This window comes from Doryrhamphus excisus, linkage group LG9 (assembly GCF_037039965.1).
Source record: "Doryrhamphus excisus strain RoL-2023G ecotype Guam linkage group LG9, RoL_Dexc_Guam_v1.1, whole genome shotgun sequence".
Classification (NCBI taxonomy): domain Eukaryota; kingdom Metazoa; phylum Chordata; class Actinopteri; order Syngnathiformes; family Syngnathidae; genus Doryrhamphus; species Doryrhamphus excisus.
The window spans coordinates 6,570,065-6,585,133 of record NC_136365.1 but is presented as its reverse complement, the minus strand read 5'-3'; the positions used below and the strand labels follow the sequence as shown (position 1 = coordinate 6,585,133).

The 15,069-nt window shown below is 39.0% G+C and overlaps 3 protein-coding genes across 3 annotated transcripts; 2 read left to right on the top strand and 1 right to left on the bottom strand.

Moving 5' to 3' along the window:
- Positions 1 to 65: 65 nt before the first annotated feature.
- Positions 66 to 5,227, top strand: pane1 (proliferation associated nuclear element). Its single transcript, XM_058046571.2, has 6 exons — positions 66 to 209; positions 1,458 to 1,534; positions 1,991 to 2,083; positions 2,324 to 2,403; positions 2,483 to 2,574; positions 4,049 to 5,227. The coding sequence occupies exons 1-6, from the start codon at positions 153 to 155 to the stop codon at positions 4,193 to 4,195; spliced, it is 546 nt and encodes a 181-aa protein (XP_057902554.2). The 5' UTR covers positions 66 to 152; the 3' UTR covers positions 4,196 to 5,227.
- A 631-nt stretch (positions 5,228 to 5,858) lies between these two features.
- On the bottom strand, positions 5,859 to 6,675 carry mb (myoglobin). Its single transcript, XM_078793133.1, is given in 5 exon segments — positions 5,859 to 5,953; positions 5,956 to 5,971; positions 6,012 to 6,111; positions 6,113 to 6,205; positions 6,288 to 6,675. Coding segments are annotated over 5 exon segments (372 nt in total). The 5' UTR covers positions 6,356 to 6,675.
- Positions 6,676 to 7,036: 361 nt separating this feature from the next.
- serhl (serine hydrolase like) lies at positions 7,037 to 13,634 on the top strand. Its single transcript, XM_078793319.1, has 12 exons — positions 7,037 to 7,247; positions 7,385 to 7,522; positions 7,737 to 7,850; positions 8,785 to 8,826; positions 8,911 to 8,930; positions 9,902 to 9,976; positions 11,829 to 11,935; positions 12,021 to 12,100; positions 12,177 to 12,211; positions 12,300 to 12,376; positions 12,467 to 12,554; positions 13,162 to 13,634. Exons 1-12 carry the CDS (start codon positions 7,190 to 7,192, stop codon positions 13,300 to 13,302), a joined length of 975 nt encoding a protein of 324 aa, XP_078649445.1. The 5' UTR covers positions 7,037 to 7,189; the 3' UTR covers positions 13,303 to 13,634.
- Positions 13,635 to 15,069: the final 1,435 nt, after the last annotated feature.

Below are 15,069 nucleotides of genomic sequence, written 5' to 3'. Positions count from 1 at the left end.
TAAGCACCTAAATATCCGGGGAGAAAACGTGACGTCACGTTTATTTTTTAAAAGAAGCGCGCAGACAGAAATGGCACAGGGAACTAACCGCTAGACACTACTACAAACTTTATCCTTTATCCTGTTAGATACTCCATGCGGAATCTGTCGCCATGTCGTTGCTGAAACCATTCAGTAAACTCCCCGCTTTGAATACCGCCAGCATATTGGTAAGTGCTACTTCAGAGACGAATACGGTGACTTTGTCTTTGTGTGAGAATGACATAAAACTACATTCGTACAAATATGGGAAAGCAGGAGTTTTGAAAGCCTCTGTAACGTTAGAACGCTATTTTTTATAGACCGTAGGAGATGATACTATGGTTGTGTTTGAATTCAGGGTCGGCATCGTACTAGGCCAGTAGCCTAGCCGGTCTACAGAGGTCCTGCTCCAGCTGCGAATCAGCCTGGTGACTTCAGTAGTGGTGTGTCGATCATGAACGAACAGGTCAAAAGAAGTAGTTCTTTTTTGTGAACGGAATGAACAAGGCCACTGTCCCTAAAATACCCGTTCAGTCCGTTTAGTTGCAAATGCTTTTTTTTGATTGGCTGGAGAGTCAGTTCACCGTTCTTTTTGCAGGGCGAACGTGAACATGAGTGAACGGACTGACTTGACACGGCTGACCGGGTCTATGCATAGGGGAAGAGCACAGGCTAACGACCAATTGATCGAAATGTACGAAATTAACAGATTTTTTTAACCGAATGAACCGGAATGATGCGGTTCACTGAAATGAACAGTTTTGCCCACCACGAGAATTCAGACCGTATAGCTTCCTCACAATTCCTGGTTGTACCAATACCTATACTTGAAAAAATAATAAGTGGGACGAGTCACCAATCTGAATCGAAATCTGAATGAATTATTATAACCTTTTTTGGGATTTGCCTTTTAGATTATTCATTGGTTAAAATTCAGGAAAGAATTTGGGCAGAGGGCGGCACGGCGGTCTAGTGGTTAGCACGCAGACCTCACAGCTAGGATACCAGAATTCAATTCCACCCTCGGCCATCTCTGTGTGGAGTTTGCATGTTCTCCCCGTGCTTGTGTGGGTTTTCTCCGGGTACTCCGGTTTCCTCCCACATTCCAAAAACATTCTAGGTTAATTGGCCACCTCTCTCGCCCTAAGACAGCTGGGATAGGCTCCAGCACCCCGCGACCCTCGTGAGGATAAGCGGTAGAAAATGGATGGATGATAATGTCATTATGTTAACAATAAAACACATGGCCCATAATTAACAAAAACAATAAAGGTTAATAGTTAGAGCACTACGTGGATTTTCTGAAAGTATTCCAATTCAAGGTTCTGCACATGGTATTATAGGTCAATGTTTTTACTATGTTTACCTTCTGTTTTAAGATCTTGTATTGAAATCAAAATATTTAATGCTGAAGTGTATTTTTTTTTTCATTTCAGCTTGTGGAGAGAGAAGAGGAGTTTCAGCAGAGATTAGCTGACGCTCTAGTGACGGAGACGGCAGTCACGTTGAACGTGTGAGTAGTGCTTCATTCCTCAAAGTGCTGATAATACAGAAAATGTATATTAAATAGGCATTTTCAAGTTTCTAGCTTACTGAACTGTGACAGTGTTCCGATTTCAATAAAATGGACCATCATTGCCCTTACAAAGGAACTAATTGTTTTATGCTGCATTAGTTCTATCATGCCCAATGAGCTGTATTTATATGGCTCCTTGGCAGCAGCCAGGCCTCTTTATATGATCAGAGCTGATGGCTGCTTGCACATGCACAGTGCAGAGTGCTCCATCTTGGGTAATTAGGGTGATCTCAGTGTGTCGCTCAAGGACACGATGAGACACATTCTACCATTACCAAACAGCCACTCCACCTCCTGGGCCCTTTGAATTGACAAAAGGGTCTGGTTGAGTCACAGTTGGAGGTCGAAGAGCAGTCCTGAAGTGATACTTTTTATTGCTGTTTTTAAAAACAGGAGACTAGCAAAGAGTCTGCCCTTTGAGCACAAGCACAGCCGGCCCAGGATAGACCTGGTTGTTTTTATCATTAACCTCACCTCAGAGCTCAGGTATGTGTTTTTTAAACTATACAGTACTAGTATATTACACTGTATAATCTCTACTTGGAACTCCTAAAAGCATACTTAGATTTCTTATATTTTACATATTATATTTTATATTGTCCATTATATTTCCATTTTTATGGTGTTAAATATACTGATTAGAGGTTTATTAGTATTCTAGATCAACCAAGAGCATGGTAGATGTTCATTAATAAAAATTAATTCAACACTGTTTTGTGGTGACAGTCTACAGTCTGCGGAAGCATCCCTCAAGTATTTGGACCCTGCATATTTCCTCGGAAAAGTCTCTTTCATGGTCACTAACGGTATGTTAAAGGCGAGATAAAGCAGACTGAAAGTGTCTTCAAAGAAGTCAAAAGGCGTGTCTCTCTTGTGCCCTCGTAGCTCGTAACGCCGCCATCCCCACAGAGCGGCTGGATTCTGTTAGAAAGCTGGCTGCGTTGCACCGCTGCACGCTGCTTTTTGCTGAGGATCAGGTTAGTGACGACTTTGGTCATAAGTATGTAGATGGATTGATGCATAGACATGTGATACATACAACTTATTTGTAACGTAAACCTAGGTTTACTGTAAGGCAGGGGTCTCAAACTCAATTTACCTGGGGGTCACTGGAGCTAGGGTCTGGGCAAGGCTGGGCTGCATCAGGTTTTCCAAAAAAAAAAAAAAAACGCATTTATTAAAAACAGAAAAATGTACAAACTTTTTCAGTGCTTTGGTTCCGATTTTCTACAATAAAAGCTCTGATAAAACATTCCACTGTTCTCAAATATCTTAATTTTATTTTTCTGCACAAAATAAGATGAAAAATAAATAAACAAATCAAGAATAAAGAAAATCAATCAGTAATAAATGAATATAATAATAATAATAATAAAACGGCAAATAATAAAAACTTAAGAAACCACATAGGTGGGTAGACAAATTATTTTCTTCAGATTAAAATGAACAAAGCATTATTAGAGCCCTGTGACAAAACACGATTATAGTCACATTTACACTCTTTTTATTTACAACATATTGCGCAACTGCAGGGTCTTGAGACACATGCTAACTCGCAAACTAGAGAGCTAGCGACCTAAACGGTAGCCTTCAAGTTATTTCCTTTAAACTTAAATAGCCAAAAACGTACCACTTCCACACGGATAGGGAGGATAACTATTAACAGTTATTTAACCTTTAACATGAACATTAATCAAACGTAATAATTTTTTTGGGGTACATGATACCATACAGCATCCATATCAAACTTGCGCGGGCCGCACTAACATTAAATTTTCATATCAAGGCGGGGGCCTCAAACTAGTGTCCTGCGGGCCACATTTGGCCCGCGGGCCGCGTGTTTGAGACCCCTGCTGTAAGGCGATGTTTTGCCTGTTTGTCTAAATTCTGAATTGTTACAATCTCAGAGGCAGTGAGTTTTGACATGATGATCAATTTTTGAAAACTAGAATGACATTGAATAGGGCACATATCTCTGCCAAGCCTCAACAATTGTAATTTGGATCAGCACCAAATTGACACGCATATGCTTGAATAGTGTCAGAATGATGTATTAGCAATGAGAAATTAAGATACAAAAAAGCTCTATGTTGCAATCACAACAAAAGTATAGCCAATTTATTTAACCTACTCCTTGAATCACAGCAACTGGACAGCAACCAGTAAAGGGTGTACTCCTCCTCTCACCCGAAAGTCAGTCATACCCCCCGCGACTTTAGTGAGGATAAGCGGCATAGAAGATGGATGGACTCCTTGACCCAATCAGTTCCAATGTTACTCTTGCGGAACCAAAACTGCATTCACATCTCTTGTGCGAGGCTGGGGAATGAGCATGTCAGCATGTCATAGGGATAGCAGCTCGTCCACACACACACACACACACACATGTTCTGCTTAACCGATTTTCATTTTCTGCTGTGACACACACAGTCTTAATATTTTTCCCTGCAGACAGCAGATGGTGCGACCAGCGCGGCGGAGAGGCTGCTGAGCATTCTGAAGGTGGCGGCCGGTCTGGTTCCCATGACGACGGCTCTCTATCTGTCACACCTGACGTGCTCCGTGCCCTCAGACATCGATGAGATGGGCTTTGATTAGCTCCCACGACCGGAGTGGCTTGCTCCCTTGACTTTTCCATGAGTCTCTTCTTTTGTACTGGTAGACTGTCACTGATGTTGGATTACTTATTTACAGTACTTTCCTCTCATCTTCTTGGGATTTTGTCTTTCATCTGGGGATTCTCTTTTCTGGGAACCTGTGAGGTCCAAGTATGAACTGGGAACTATATAAATAAAACATCTTCATACACTTCCACAATACAGATCATCATGTATAAGATGACCTCTCTTGTTCAGACCCTTTTTAATGTTACAACTGGTCGGGAGATTGGGAAGACCTGGGTTCGAATCTCCGCTCTGACATCTCTGTGTTCTCTCCGTGCTTGCGTGGGTTTTCGCCGAGAACTCCGACGACTCCAAATTGTCCATATATGAATGTGAGTGTGAATGGTTGTTTGACTATATGTGCCCTGTGATTGGCTGGCGACCAGTCCAGGGTGTACCCCGCCTCTCGCCCGAAGACAGCTGGGGTAGGCTCCAGCATACCCGCGACCCTAGTGAGGAAAAGCGGCAAAGAAAATGGATGGATGGAACTGGTTGATTAAAACTGCTCCACAGTTGATGCTGCTTGTAGTTTGGTAGTTAATGGTTCACATGAATAAGACCACAAACATACCATGACTATTATTTTTCAGAATTCTCTAGAGAAATGGAAGTCTTATACTGAGGCCAATGCAGTGGTTTGTTTATGGTTGGACTGCTTCATATTGAGGTGTTTTTTGAGGTAAATGAGGGTTTAAAAAAAACAACTTTAATATGAAGCTATGTGGTTCTACAAATAGGGGAGTATGTGTGCATTTCTGGCTGTTTACAGCATGCATCATAACAATACATATATTTGAGGTTTTTAGTATTTAAAGGAAAACTGGACTTCTGTGGTCAGTGATGGTGATATTTTAAATTGCTATAACATTTACAAATAAAATTATTTCTTCTTGTTAACGTTCTTGTCCTCGCATTGCGGTAGGTGAGACGCCAAGAGAGGAAGGGTGTTGATTGGTGTCTTTGTGTCTGGTGTCACATCTGCAACCTGCACTAACAAACACACTGACATTCACTATTAATAGGTCATCATCCAGGCAATTACCCAGAATTCAAGTTCACGTGTATTGTGTTGTTGGTGCAAACCAACACTGCTACTACCTTTTGTTTTTTTAAAAATGAGGCAAAACTTAAAACACACAGAGATTTGCTCATCTTCTCTCAATTGATGCTTGTCGCCGTTTTCTGTTTTACCTTGTGTGTGTGTTTCAGCATTATGGCGACCATTACCATGTCCTTTTTGCCCTTACAGGGCTGGTTGAGTCGTTCGCTGCATAATCTAATGTGCTCCAGTACAATAATTGTATAAACAATTCTGCCCTTACAATGATGATACTGCTTATTATTATCATTCTAGACTCTATGCTGTGTCCTCATGGTTGTCTGTACTTGTCTAACCTTTCTGGTCTGTCCGTGTTCATGCCTGAGGCTCGACCACAATCCATCGAAAGTGCTTCCTAAAAGCCCGAGCTGTCAACTCGATGTCCAGCGTGACTCTAAAAGCGTCAGGGAGATTTACCGACGTACGTTACACACAGACAGTAACTCAGAGGACACAGAAAGTGTCAGAGACTTTCAAAACCCCAAAGACTGAAATATTTTCAAAATGGCCACCAGCCTGTAAAGCCAAGCCCTTTGTATTTGGCCTCGTTGTCAGCCATTAAGATGCCCGCCACGTTTTTCATAGCCCGTTGCTATCAAGCCCAGCCTTCTCCTTATAGCAATAACCTCTTAAGATCGGTTGCATCAAGTGCAAACCAAGCCTTATTGACTGTCACTCATACAAGTACCTTGAAGTTATTGGTGGATATCTTGTGTTTCATGGCTCTAGCCTTCAGCAGCTCTTCCAATTTCTGCAGAAATGTCAGAATTCCCAGCCAGGTTGGCCGAGTGAATTTCTGCAAATTTGGGCCACAGCTTGTGGGTATCATGGTGCTCGGCGTGTAAACTGTGGAGACAAAGAAACGGTGGTAAGCTCCTATTGTCGAATGGTTTGTCCTGGACTGCATCTTATTCTGAAATCTACTAACCAAGTCAGAACCACACCTCCATAGGTGTTGTAGTCTTCCTCTACTGGACACCAGAACCTGAGAACCATGTCAGTTCAAGTCTGCCATGACCTGAGGATGTAAAGGAAATAAACTATGTGGGTGGAAAAGATTAGAAACGCTTGGGAATAAAAGCTAATTGGAGGAAAATTCAAAGGCAGAGGATGAGAAAAACAAAGACTATTATCCTTTTGTTCCAGAGTTACGTTTAATGGCCAGCAGCCATGAGGCATTGCATTTAAACTCATTATGAATACATTAGCAAAGCTTTGACCTCAATGTAGCTGTATGGTGTGCAGTGAAAATGTTCATGAGCACAAGCATCAAGGACAGCAAATATAATTCTGCTTCAAACAATCTTGTTATATTAATCAACTTAACATCAGCCAACAAACAAAAAAGCAGACATTTTAATATCAACATATAATAATTAATATCTGTTGATAATTGGATGCTACACTTACAGGCTTTTAAAGCACCAATTACTCAAAAGTAAAGTAGATAGGAGCTCATAAACCTCAACACAGAAATGTATAGATTCTATAGAATCTTATAGATATTACAATGATGTAATGAAGATCAGTTGTGATTGACACAATTTGTAATAATTATATGATAACGTATAATATTAATGCACTAAAGCATAACATTGAAAAAAGATGAGCCCTCCTTCCTTATCGTTGATTGGTCCGCACCTCAGCCCCACATCTCGGTGTGTCCAATTGAGTTTTCGGTTCATGTCACGAGGTACATGAAACCCGGAAAACGACAGTAAAGGGCGAAAGCGACATTTCACTCACAAGTTGGATTAAATTTCTGTTTTTGTTCAGCGTTTTCGCGGCTTAAATAAATTGTGTGCTGTGCAAAGCTGTAAGTGTTTCCCGATGCTCAGAGTTTTAAAAAACGTCAGAAACCTGTCGACCGCTGCAATGACACAAACGGGTAACTTTAACTGACTGCTTAACAAAACGACTGTTAACTGTTGTTGTTTATAGTACGAAACTATAGAAAACACATTTTAAATCGAGTGAAAGAAATTGTATAGGCTATATCAGGCTTATGGTGATTTCTCCGTCCAGAACTTTCTTTACCGGTTCCATGGGGAGAAATCCGAGGTAAAATTTGGGGTCCTAATGATGGCCGTCCCGTGTTGTGCCTGCATGGATGGGCTGACAACTGTGGCAGCTTCAACACTCTTATTCCACTTCTACCCAAAGGTCAGCCATCTTGTCAGCGAACTTATACTTGCTGTGTTCATATTTGTTTTGAATATTCAGACTATGAAAAACAAAGACATAAATGAGATGGTGATTTATATTTGCCTGACAACTACTTAATGCTACCATGTTAAACTAAAGCAGAACAATTAGTGCTGTTCTTTAGTTTCATCTGCTGATGCTAAACCTTATTTCGCTCTCTACTTCCTGCCAGCGTTCCAATATGTGGCGGTGGACCTGCCAGGTCACGGCCTTTCGTCACATCGGCCTCCTGGGGTCTTTTACGCCTTTTCTTCTTATGTGGCTGATATTCGCAGAGTTGTTGATGGTGAGTCATAATGTATGTTTATATACATCAAGTGTTTACCAGAATGTTTTACTCTGAATATATGATGTCTAATTAAAGGTAAATAGTTTATCCAGTTAATTGGCAACAATTTTGTTTGTTGTTTTTTTTAGTATTTAACATTATTTTAACAGATATTCACACATCAACTTGGTGTTTGTGCACTTATTTGCTGTGTCAGTTCAAATCTTCTATTTCTGATTAAAGAGGAGGAAATTTAAAATGTTTTTTAAAAATCTGATTCATTGATAGGGTGGCACGGCGGTCGAGTGGTTAGCGTGCAGACCTCACAGCTAGGAGACCAGGGTTCAATTCCACCCTCGGCCATCTCTGTGTGGAGTTTGCATGTTCTCCCCGTGCATGCGTGGGTTTTCTCCGGGTACTCCGGTTTCCTCCCACATTCCAAAAACATGCTAGGTTAATTGGCGACTCCAAATTGTCCATAGGTATGAATGTGAGTGTGAATGGTTGTTTGTCTATATGTGCCCTGTGATTGGCTGGCAACCTGTCCAGGGTGTACCCCGCCTCTCGCCCAAAGACAGCTGTGATAGGCTCCAGCACCCCCGCGACCCTTGTGAGGAAAAAGCGGTAGAAGATGAATGAATGAATGATTCATTGATTAATCGAAAATGTAATGACCAATTAATCGGTTATTAAAAGAATTGTTATTTACTCTAATGTGAAAACAGATTCTTTATTTGTTTCTATTCAATCTTATTTGCATGCAATTGTTATCCCCTGATACCCTCTGATTAGCAAAATAAAAAATGTCTAATAGCCTCTTATTGATTTCAATCACATTGTCCAGTCGTGCCTACAAACCCTGATGTTCCGTGGCAAGTAAAACCAATCTAGGATGTAGTTCTTTGATGAGATGCAGTGCCTGCCTGATGATCTGTGAAATTAACTCCCACAGCTCTCCGCTGGAGAAGATTCTCCATCCTGGCCCACAGTATGGGTGAGCATAGCCTTGTACTGAAAGTCACATCCTTTTAACTATTGCTCTTCGGTAAATGGCCAGATTTCCCCCTTTGTTTTTCAGGTGGTAATATTGCTGGGATGGTGAGTTGTTCATGTATTCTTTTACTGCTTGTTTGTGGGTTTATTGCAAATATGTTGAAATAGACAGCGCAATTAAAACCCCAAATACAATACACATTTCACAAGTTTGCATTTAAATAATTTAACATGCCCAAAAAAGGAGTAGGAAGAAGCAGAGCTTGTCTGAGTCTAACCTGGTTTTATCAGTCACTGGTTTCAATGGTCAACTCTCACCACTTTGCAGTTTCAATTTCATGGCTTCACTCTTATCATGGTTTTTAGAAATATATAGTAATTGATAAACCATGCTCTTTTGTGGATGAATAGGACCCATTATTATTAAGAAATATATCCACATTTAACCAGATTTTATGTATTTTTTGGTAGAGCTGTCAAACGAATTGAAGATTTTAATCAAGTCAATCAGTTTTCTAATGAATTAATCATGATTAATCACCAGGCTCCTTGACAGGCTCATAGACAATGGATGGATGGATATTTAATCACCAACTATTAACCATGATAAACATAGGGATTGCTGTATTACAGTTGTCCCTCGTTTATCATGGTTAATTGGTTCCAGACTGACTGCGATAAGTGAATTCAGTGGGATTCAGTACTAATGAATTGAATATTTTCATAGTTATGACATAGAAAACCTGTTTACGATCTATGGTTTTTAAGTAGAAGTATGGTTTTTAACATTATTAGAGCCATCAAGATATGAAATAAAAGTCACATAGTCACCATTTTATTCTTGATGCTTAAATTTAGGCCAGGAATGAGTTAGAATTGTAATTAAATTTGATCAAAAATACATATTATTTTACTACGAATAAGCCGTTTTCAACGACAGTGATCATTTATTAATATATTTTTTTAATGAGTGAGTGTCAATAACTCTATGCTTTTTTCTTTAATGTTTTTGGTTAATGTTTGTTTTTGACTATTTTTTTGGTTTGAATACTTGACCCATCTTGTAATATTTGCAGTTTAGTGCTCTTTTTCCTGAGATGGTGGAGGCTGTCGTGTTGCTGGACTCTTACGGATTCCTACCTACAGATTCGGTAAACATTTTTAATGATGTAAGATACAAAGTTGATTGAGATAGCTGTGATCACAAAGTTTGTATCAGTACTTGTCTCCTCTTTGCTTAAACTTTCTGTGATTCTTTTCCTGTAGTCCTGTGATTTTCAAAGTGTGGCCTTGTAAACCTCTCTTCAGAGAATATAATACATTTGGAGGCTGCGGCCTCCCCTGCTAATCAAAAAAACATATTTCTTGAGCATATTTTGTGGCTTTTTGTGCTCACCCCAGATTCAGTTTACTTTCTCACAGTAAGAACAAAAAAATCTATTCATTTTGCCTTTAAACATGACTTTGCAGGTTTAGAAAATATGTTTGTTACTTTTGTTGGGCGATATTTTTTATATACCGGTAGAGATCCTTCCAATGATTAGAAAATGTCTTATACTGCTAAAGAACTGCGTAAATATCTTACATATGCAGTTGGAATTGCATGGGTAACTACATCTTCCTTAATCACAAGCACAGGCATTACAGTTTGTTGTAGACTTAGTAGCAATATGTGCAGAGGCTGACATGCCATAAGAAACGTTAGCCAGTTTGTTAGCAGTAAATACTCTGCACGTGCTTTACAATTTGAGACAAGTGTACTTAATTATATGGCTTAAGGTTTGTAGCTTTTTATCCAAGATTTTGCTGAATTAAAATTTTAGAACGTTTTACATCGTCATATCATGATACATGCCAAACATATTGTGATGTACACTATGGTCAGTATCGCCTAACCCTAAACCGTCTCACACTTTTAAAACATAATTCTGTAGTCAATTACTGTACCTTTAATTTGCGGTGTTGCCTGTTTCAAAATTTTTGTTATAATTAATGCAAATCAGATTCCTATGGCACATGTACATAACTTTGCAGCATCATCTGTAGCAGTTCACAATCAATATTTATCCAATAACATGACAAAAATATAAAACCTTTTCAGTAAAAAAAAATCAACTCACCAGAGATGTTAATTCCTCCTTCTAGGGTAGCCATTGTGGGCGTAACGTCGCTTGTTGAACAGTTTTGCTTTGATCAACTAATTACAGGATGGAAAAGTGATGCCGTGGTCACGGGAGGTGAATCTGAAGTCTGATTGACTAAATAAAACAGCCTCATCGGTAATAGTGTTTATGTGACAAGGGCCAACACTCCTGATTTTTACGGCCCTGGTTAGATTATGTTGATATGGCAACACTGGTATTGCTAACAAAATGTGGGATTGCTATTTCAGTGACTAATACAGAACAATTGCTATATATTTTTTATGGTGTTTTCATGCAGTTCAAAATGTCATCCAAAAAGACAGAATACAGTCCAGATGTGAGAGGAAACCGAGGATCTCACATCGCAAATGACCTTTGTATGAGTACACACAGGATCTTATCAAGACCTCACCCGGCAGCAAATACTCACAATCTCTCACAATTATTTACTGTCATTCATCAGTGGTTTTGAGCACCGTTACTTTCTCTTTTATTTCTTTCCAAATAGCAGATTTCAACCGGGAAAAACTGTGCTGCCTCACTGTCTTTCTAGTACAGGAATATAATCTCAGAAGTATTACACTGCCACAAATGTGGGTCAGCCTCTCCCTTGACAAAACAGAGGAATTGGAGTACATTACTACATACTGTGTAAGGTTGAGAATTATTTCAGAACTGCCGGCAGTGGATAAGAATGTTCTTTTGGTAAGGAATAGTGTTCCTAATTCAATGGTTTACCACTAAATGGACGATTACTGGACTGTGGGTGTTACTTGATCGAGAGTGTTCAGTTTTGTCATTTTTTTAAAATTAATCTATTCTAATAAAATATACCCTCATGTCTCAACATGATTTTCAGAAAGAATTGTCCACAGTGATGCGGAAAGGGATGGAAGATATGATTGAGTTTGAAAAGAATCCTGAAAAGAGTGAGAGAGTTTACACCTATGAGAAAGCAGTTGAGAGGTATATCCTGTTTTTGGTTGTAAGTTTTACCCCCTAAAATACTTTTTTCTTTTATCTAGCTTTTACTTTTTCTCTTTGGTCTCAGATTGTTAGCTGCAAACCCGATGCTGTCTGAGGCATCTGCCCGCAACCTTTTAGAACGTGGTCTTGTTCAAGTTGAGGGAGGTTTGTCTTGACATATTTTCTACTTTTTTGCATCCTAAATGAATCTTGAACTGCCTTTCTTGATTTTCTCATGTAGGATTTTTGTTTTCACGTGACTTCCGTATTAATCTGGTAGGTTGCTGAACTAGCACTGCCTCATTTATTGTCATTTATAGATATTACATGCATTCAAGTATGTTGTCTTTTATTTTATATGAAGAAAAACATAGCTCGCATCAGCTTGGAACAGAGTCTGGAGCTGCAGTCGAGGATACAAGCCTCAATTCTGGTGGTCCTGTAAGATATTAATTTGCTGTGTTTGTGGATATATTGTATATTATTGTATTACTACATTGCAAAAGTGAAAATCTACATCTTTTTTTACAGAGCGGATCAAGGCTTTGAGAAAATATTTGCAGAAGCAGATCAAAAGAAATTTACATCAGCGCTTCTGCAGGGCTTTAGATGCCAAAATGTAAGTGTGTTCATGCAAATTAGGTAAGCCTGCATGCTTATGCTTTATTTTTAGTGAGGGAGCCTGAATGTAGTTTTGCAGACCGAGTGAGACAGAAAATAACCACTATATACGCAGTCTGATGCAGAATGCAATACTAAACAGCTCCAATCAGCCGCCTCAACAGTGGAGGCATATGGACAACCTTGTGCTTGAACATGGTGTCGTGATGGGCAATTGTAGTCAATGTTCTCAGTCATTTAATTATGTTGATTGTTGTTTACACATGCAAACGTGATCTTGTTTCCTATTGCTAGTCTACATGTGTTAATTCGATCCTTAAAAATATGAAACACAACCTAATTTAAGTGTTTATAAGAAGCATTTATTTTTAGTGTATATAAATGTGGTGACAGACAAGCAAGTTGACAAAGTCAGACAGGCAGCTGAAAAGATGCAAAAAGCAGCAGTGTTGTGTAAGATGAATGTTTCATAAAGTAACCTACATAGTGGAGTCTGGTCAAGTTCTGCTAATGAGGATGAGATAAAAGATGCACATGAAAGTTAAACATAGCCTTGCTGGCTTAATGCTCCCTTCTTTTGCCTTTGTTTGTTTCCTCCCTCACAGCACTCTGTGATGACAGTACAAGGAGGCCATCACGTCCATCTGAATAACCCTGAAGTTGTCGCTCCGATGGTGTCTGAATTCCTCCTCAACAAAGTCTTGTCATCTTCTGTCAGAGCAGACGAACTGTCTCCTAAGCTGTAGGAAGAACACATTATACTACTTATTTCAACATTTGATAAAACAGACCTTATTTCTCATCTACTGGTTGCCATGTTACTTGCAGTGGAGACTTGAATGTTTAACTGTTTAATAAATTTGAATGTATAGTATTGCTTTATGGTATCTTTAAGTACACAATTAGTTTTGTTGCTAAACAATCTATGTTGTCCCTCAAGGTAAAATTCCATATACGCTATTGCAATTTTGATTTGTAGTTATTACATTTTAGACCCTGCAGCTGGACAAGCTCTTTAATACACTCAAACTAAAAAGTACCCTCATGGAGCCTCTATTGTTGTTTGTTGGTTATTCTTCCTGCCTGCTGAATTCCAATTTTTTTTTGTCTGTCCAGTTGACTTGCGCAACCTGAGAAGACTGAAGCTGCTATATCACCTGCTGCCTTTGAGCAACCTTTCAAATCACTGTGGCAGCCCGCCCGACTTTGAAGTCTCCTGACGTTAATATTTCAGTGGTTGCATGAATAAATCAAAAGGAAACAAGTAGAAGAAAAGAAGCAGCACCCTTTGTGGCTCAGGGCCTGCATATTACTGAGGTGGTCTGGCCGGACCAGTCTGTGGAGGATTTCTGATTTGCATCGCAAGCTTTTTGCATCCCTATTACGCTTTTCTCATCTTACAGCCTTTAAAAAGTGTTGTTTAAGGTCCCATAGCTTTTGGAGTGAGAATCGCACATTTAGATTCTTTTAAAAGACATTTTGAGAACAATTCCTGTTCACACTATTTGCAAAAACATTGTAATATGGATGTCATGCCAGCAATTGGCGATATCACTGTCTAAAGAAACAAAACATGCATGACTACCGAGTTATTTTAAGCGCCTTTTGAATACCCTTCAAAGAAAAATGTAGGAGTTTATAATTGGATGTATGCTTGTGAAACATCTGTTCTATTTACAGTAGCAGAGCCGTAAAAATGGTATCCATTGAGTCATAAAATTTTCAATTCAAAGCCTTAAAATGTCTAAATCCTCTTTAAAATCCCATAAAATATCGTCAATTTTGCAATGTTTTGAAAATGGATTTACTTTTATTTAAAAGAAATGTGTAAACTTCAGTCTTACTTGGATTTTTGAGGATGCTGCAACATACATAAACAAATGGAATTGAATCACATACGATTAAGTTCTACACTTTCCTGTTCTGTAGTTGACTTAATTGGTCGGTGAGAGTTTTTTTAATGTTTGCTCTCGGACAGTGACTAGAACTATTATATGTAACAAGGAGATGTGTTCCTTTGGTTAAATTATGTGTTTCCTTAATGATCTCCCACAGGCCTCCAGCGGACCAAAGTCTCCATCATAAGTTACAACGTATAGGTGAGTCACATAATGTACATACCACAATGACATATACTGTAAATAGTCCACCCAACCCAAGTGTTTTTTTTCACACTTTGCTAGTGTGATGACATCCAATCACTCAATAAGCCACTGGGATGTCATTTGTGCTGCAGTCGATTAGAAAACAATGATTTAAAGTCATTCTCATAATTGTAGCTTTCCGCTTATTAATCACACACCAGAGCAAATTGTTTGGCCTATTTTTTTTTAAAGTTTGTTGCTTATGTGTTTGGTTCTGGGTGAAAAATATTAGCTTTTTCTGCTCGCTGCAATTCCTAATTAGCATTCATTTTATGGTGCCGATTGACTTGAAAAATAAATGATGTATGAAATGATAGGAATTATTGTTTTACGTCATGATAATAACTTGTATCTTGAATATTTGACAAA

Excerpts from the sequence above, each read along its gene's own strand:
- pane1 (XM_058046571.2), top strand. The coding sequence starts at position 153 with ATGTCGTTGCTGAAACCATTCAGTAAACTCCCCGCTTTGAATACCGCC. Across the intron at positions 1,535-1,990 it reads ACGGCAGTCACGTTGAACGT|GAGACTAGCAAAGAGTCTGC; the intron begins GTGAGTAGTGCT and ends TTTTAAAAACAG. Across the intron at positions 2,084-2,323 it reads AACCTCACCTCAGAGCTCAG|TCTACAGTCTGCGGAAGCAT; the intron begins GTATGTGTTTTT and ends TTGTGGTGACAG.
- serhl (XM_078793319.1), top strand. The coding sequence starts at position 7,190 with ATGCTCAGAGTTTTAAAAAACGTCAGAAACCTGTCGACCGCTGCAATG. Across the intron at positions 8,827-8,910 it reads CATCCTGGCCCACAGTATGG|GTGGTAATATTGCTGGGATG; the intron begins GTGAGCATAGCC and ends TTTGTTTTTCAG. Across the intron at positions 8,931-9,901 it reads GTGGTAATATTGCTGGGATG|TTTAGTGCTCTTTTTCCTGA; the intron begins GTGAGTTGTTCA and ends TAATATTTGCAG.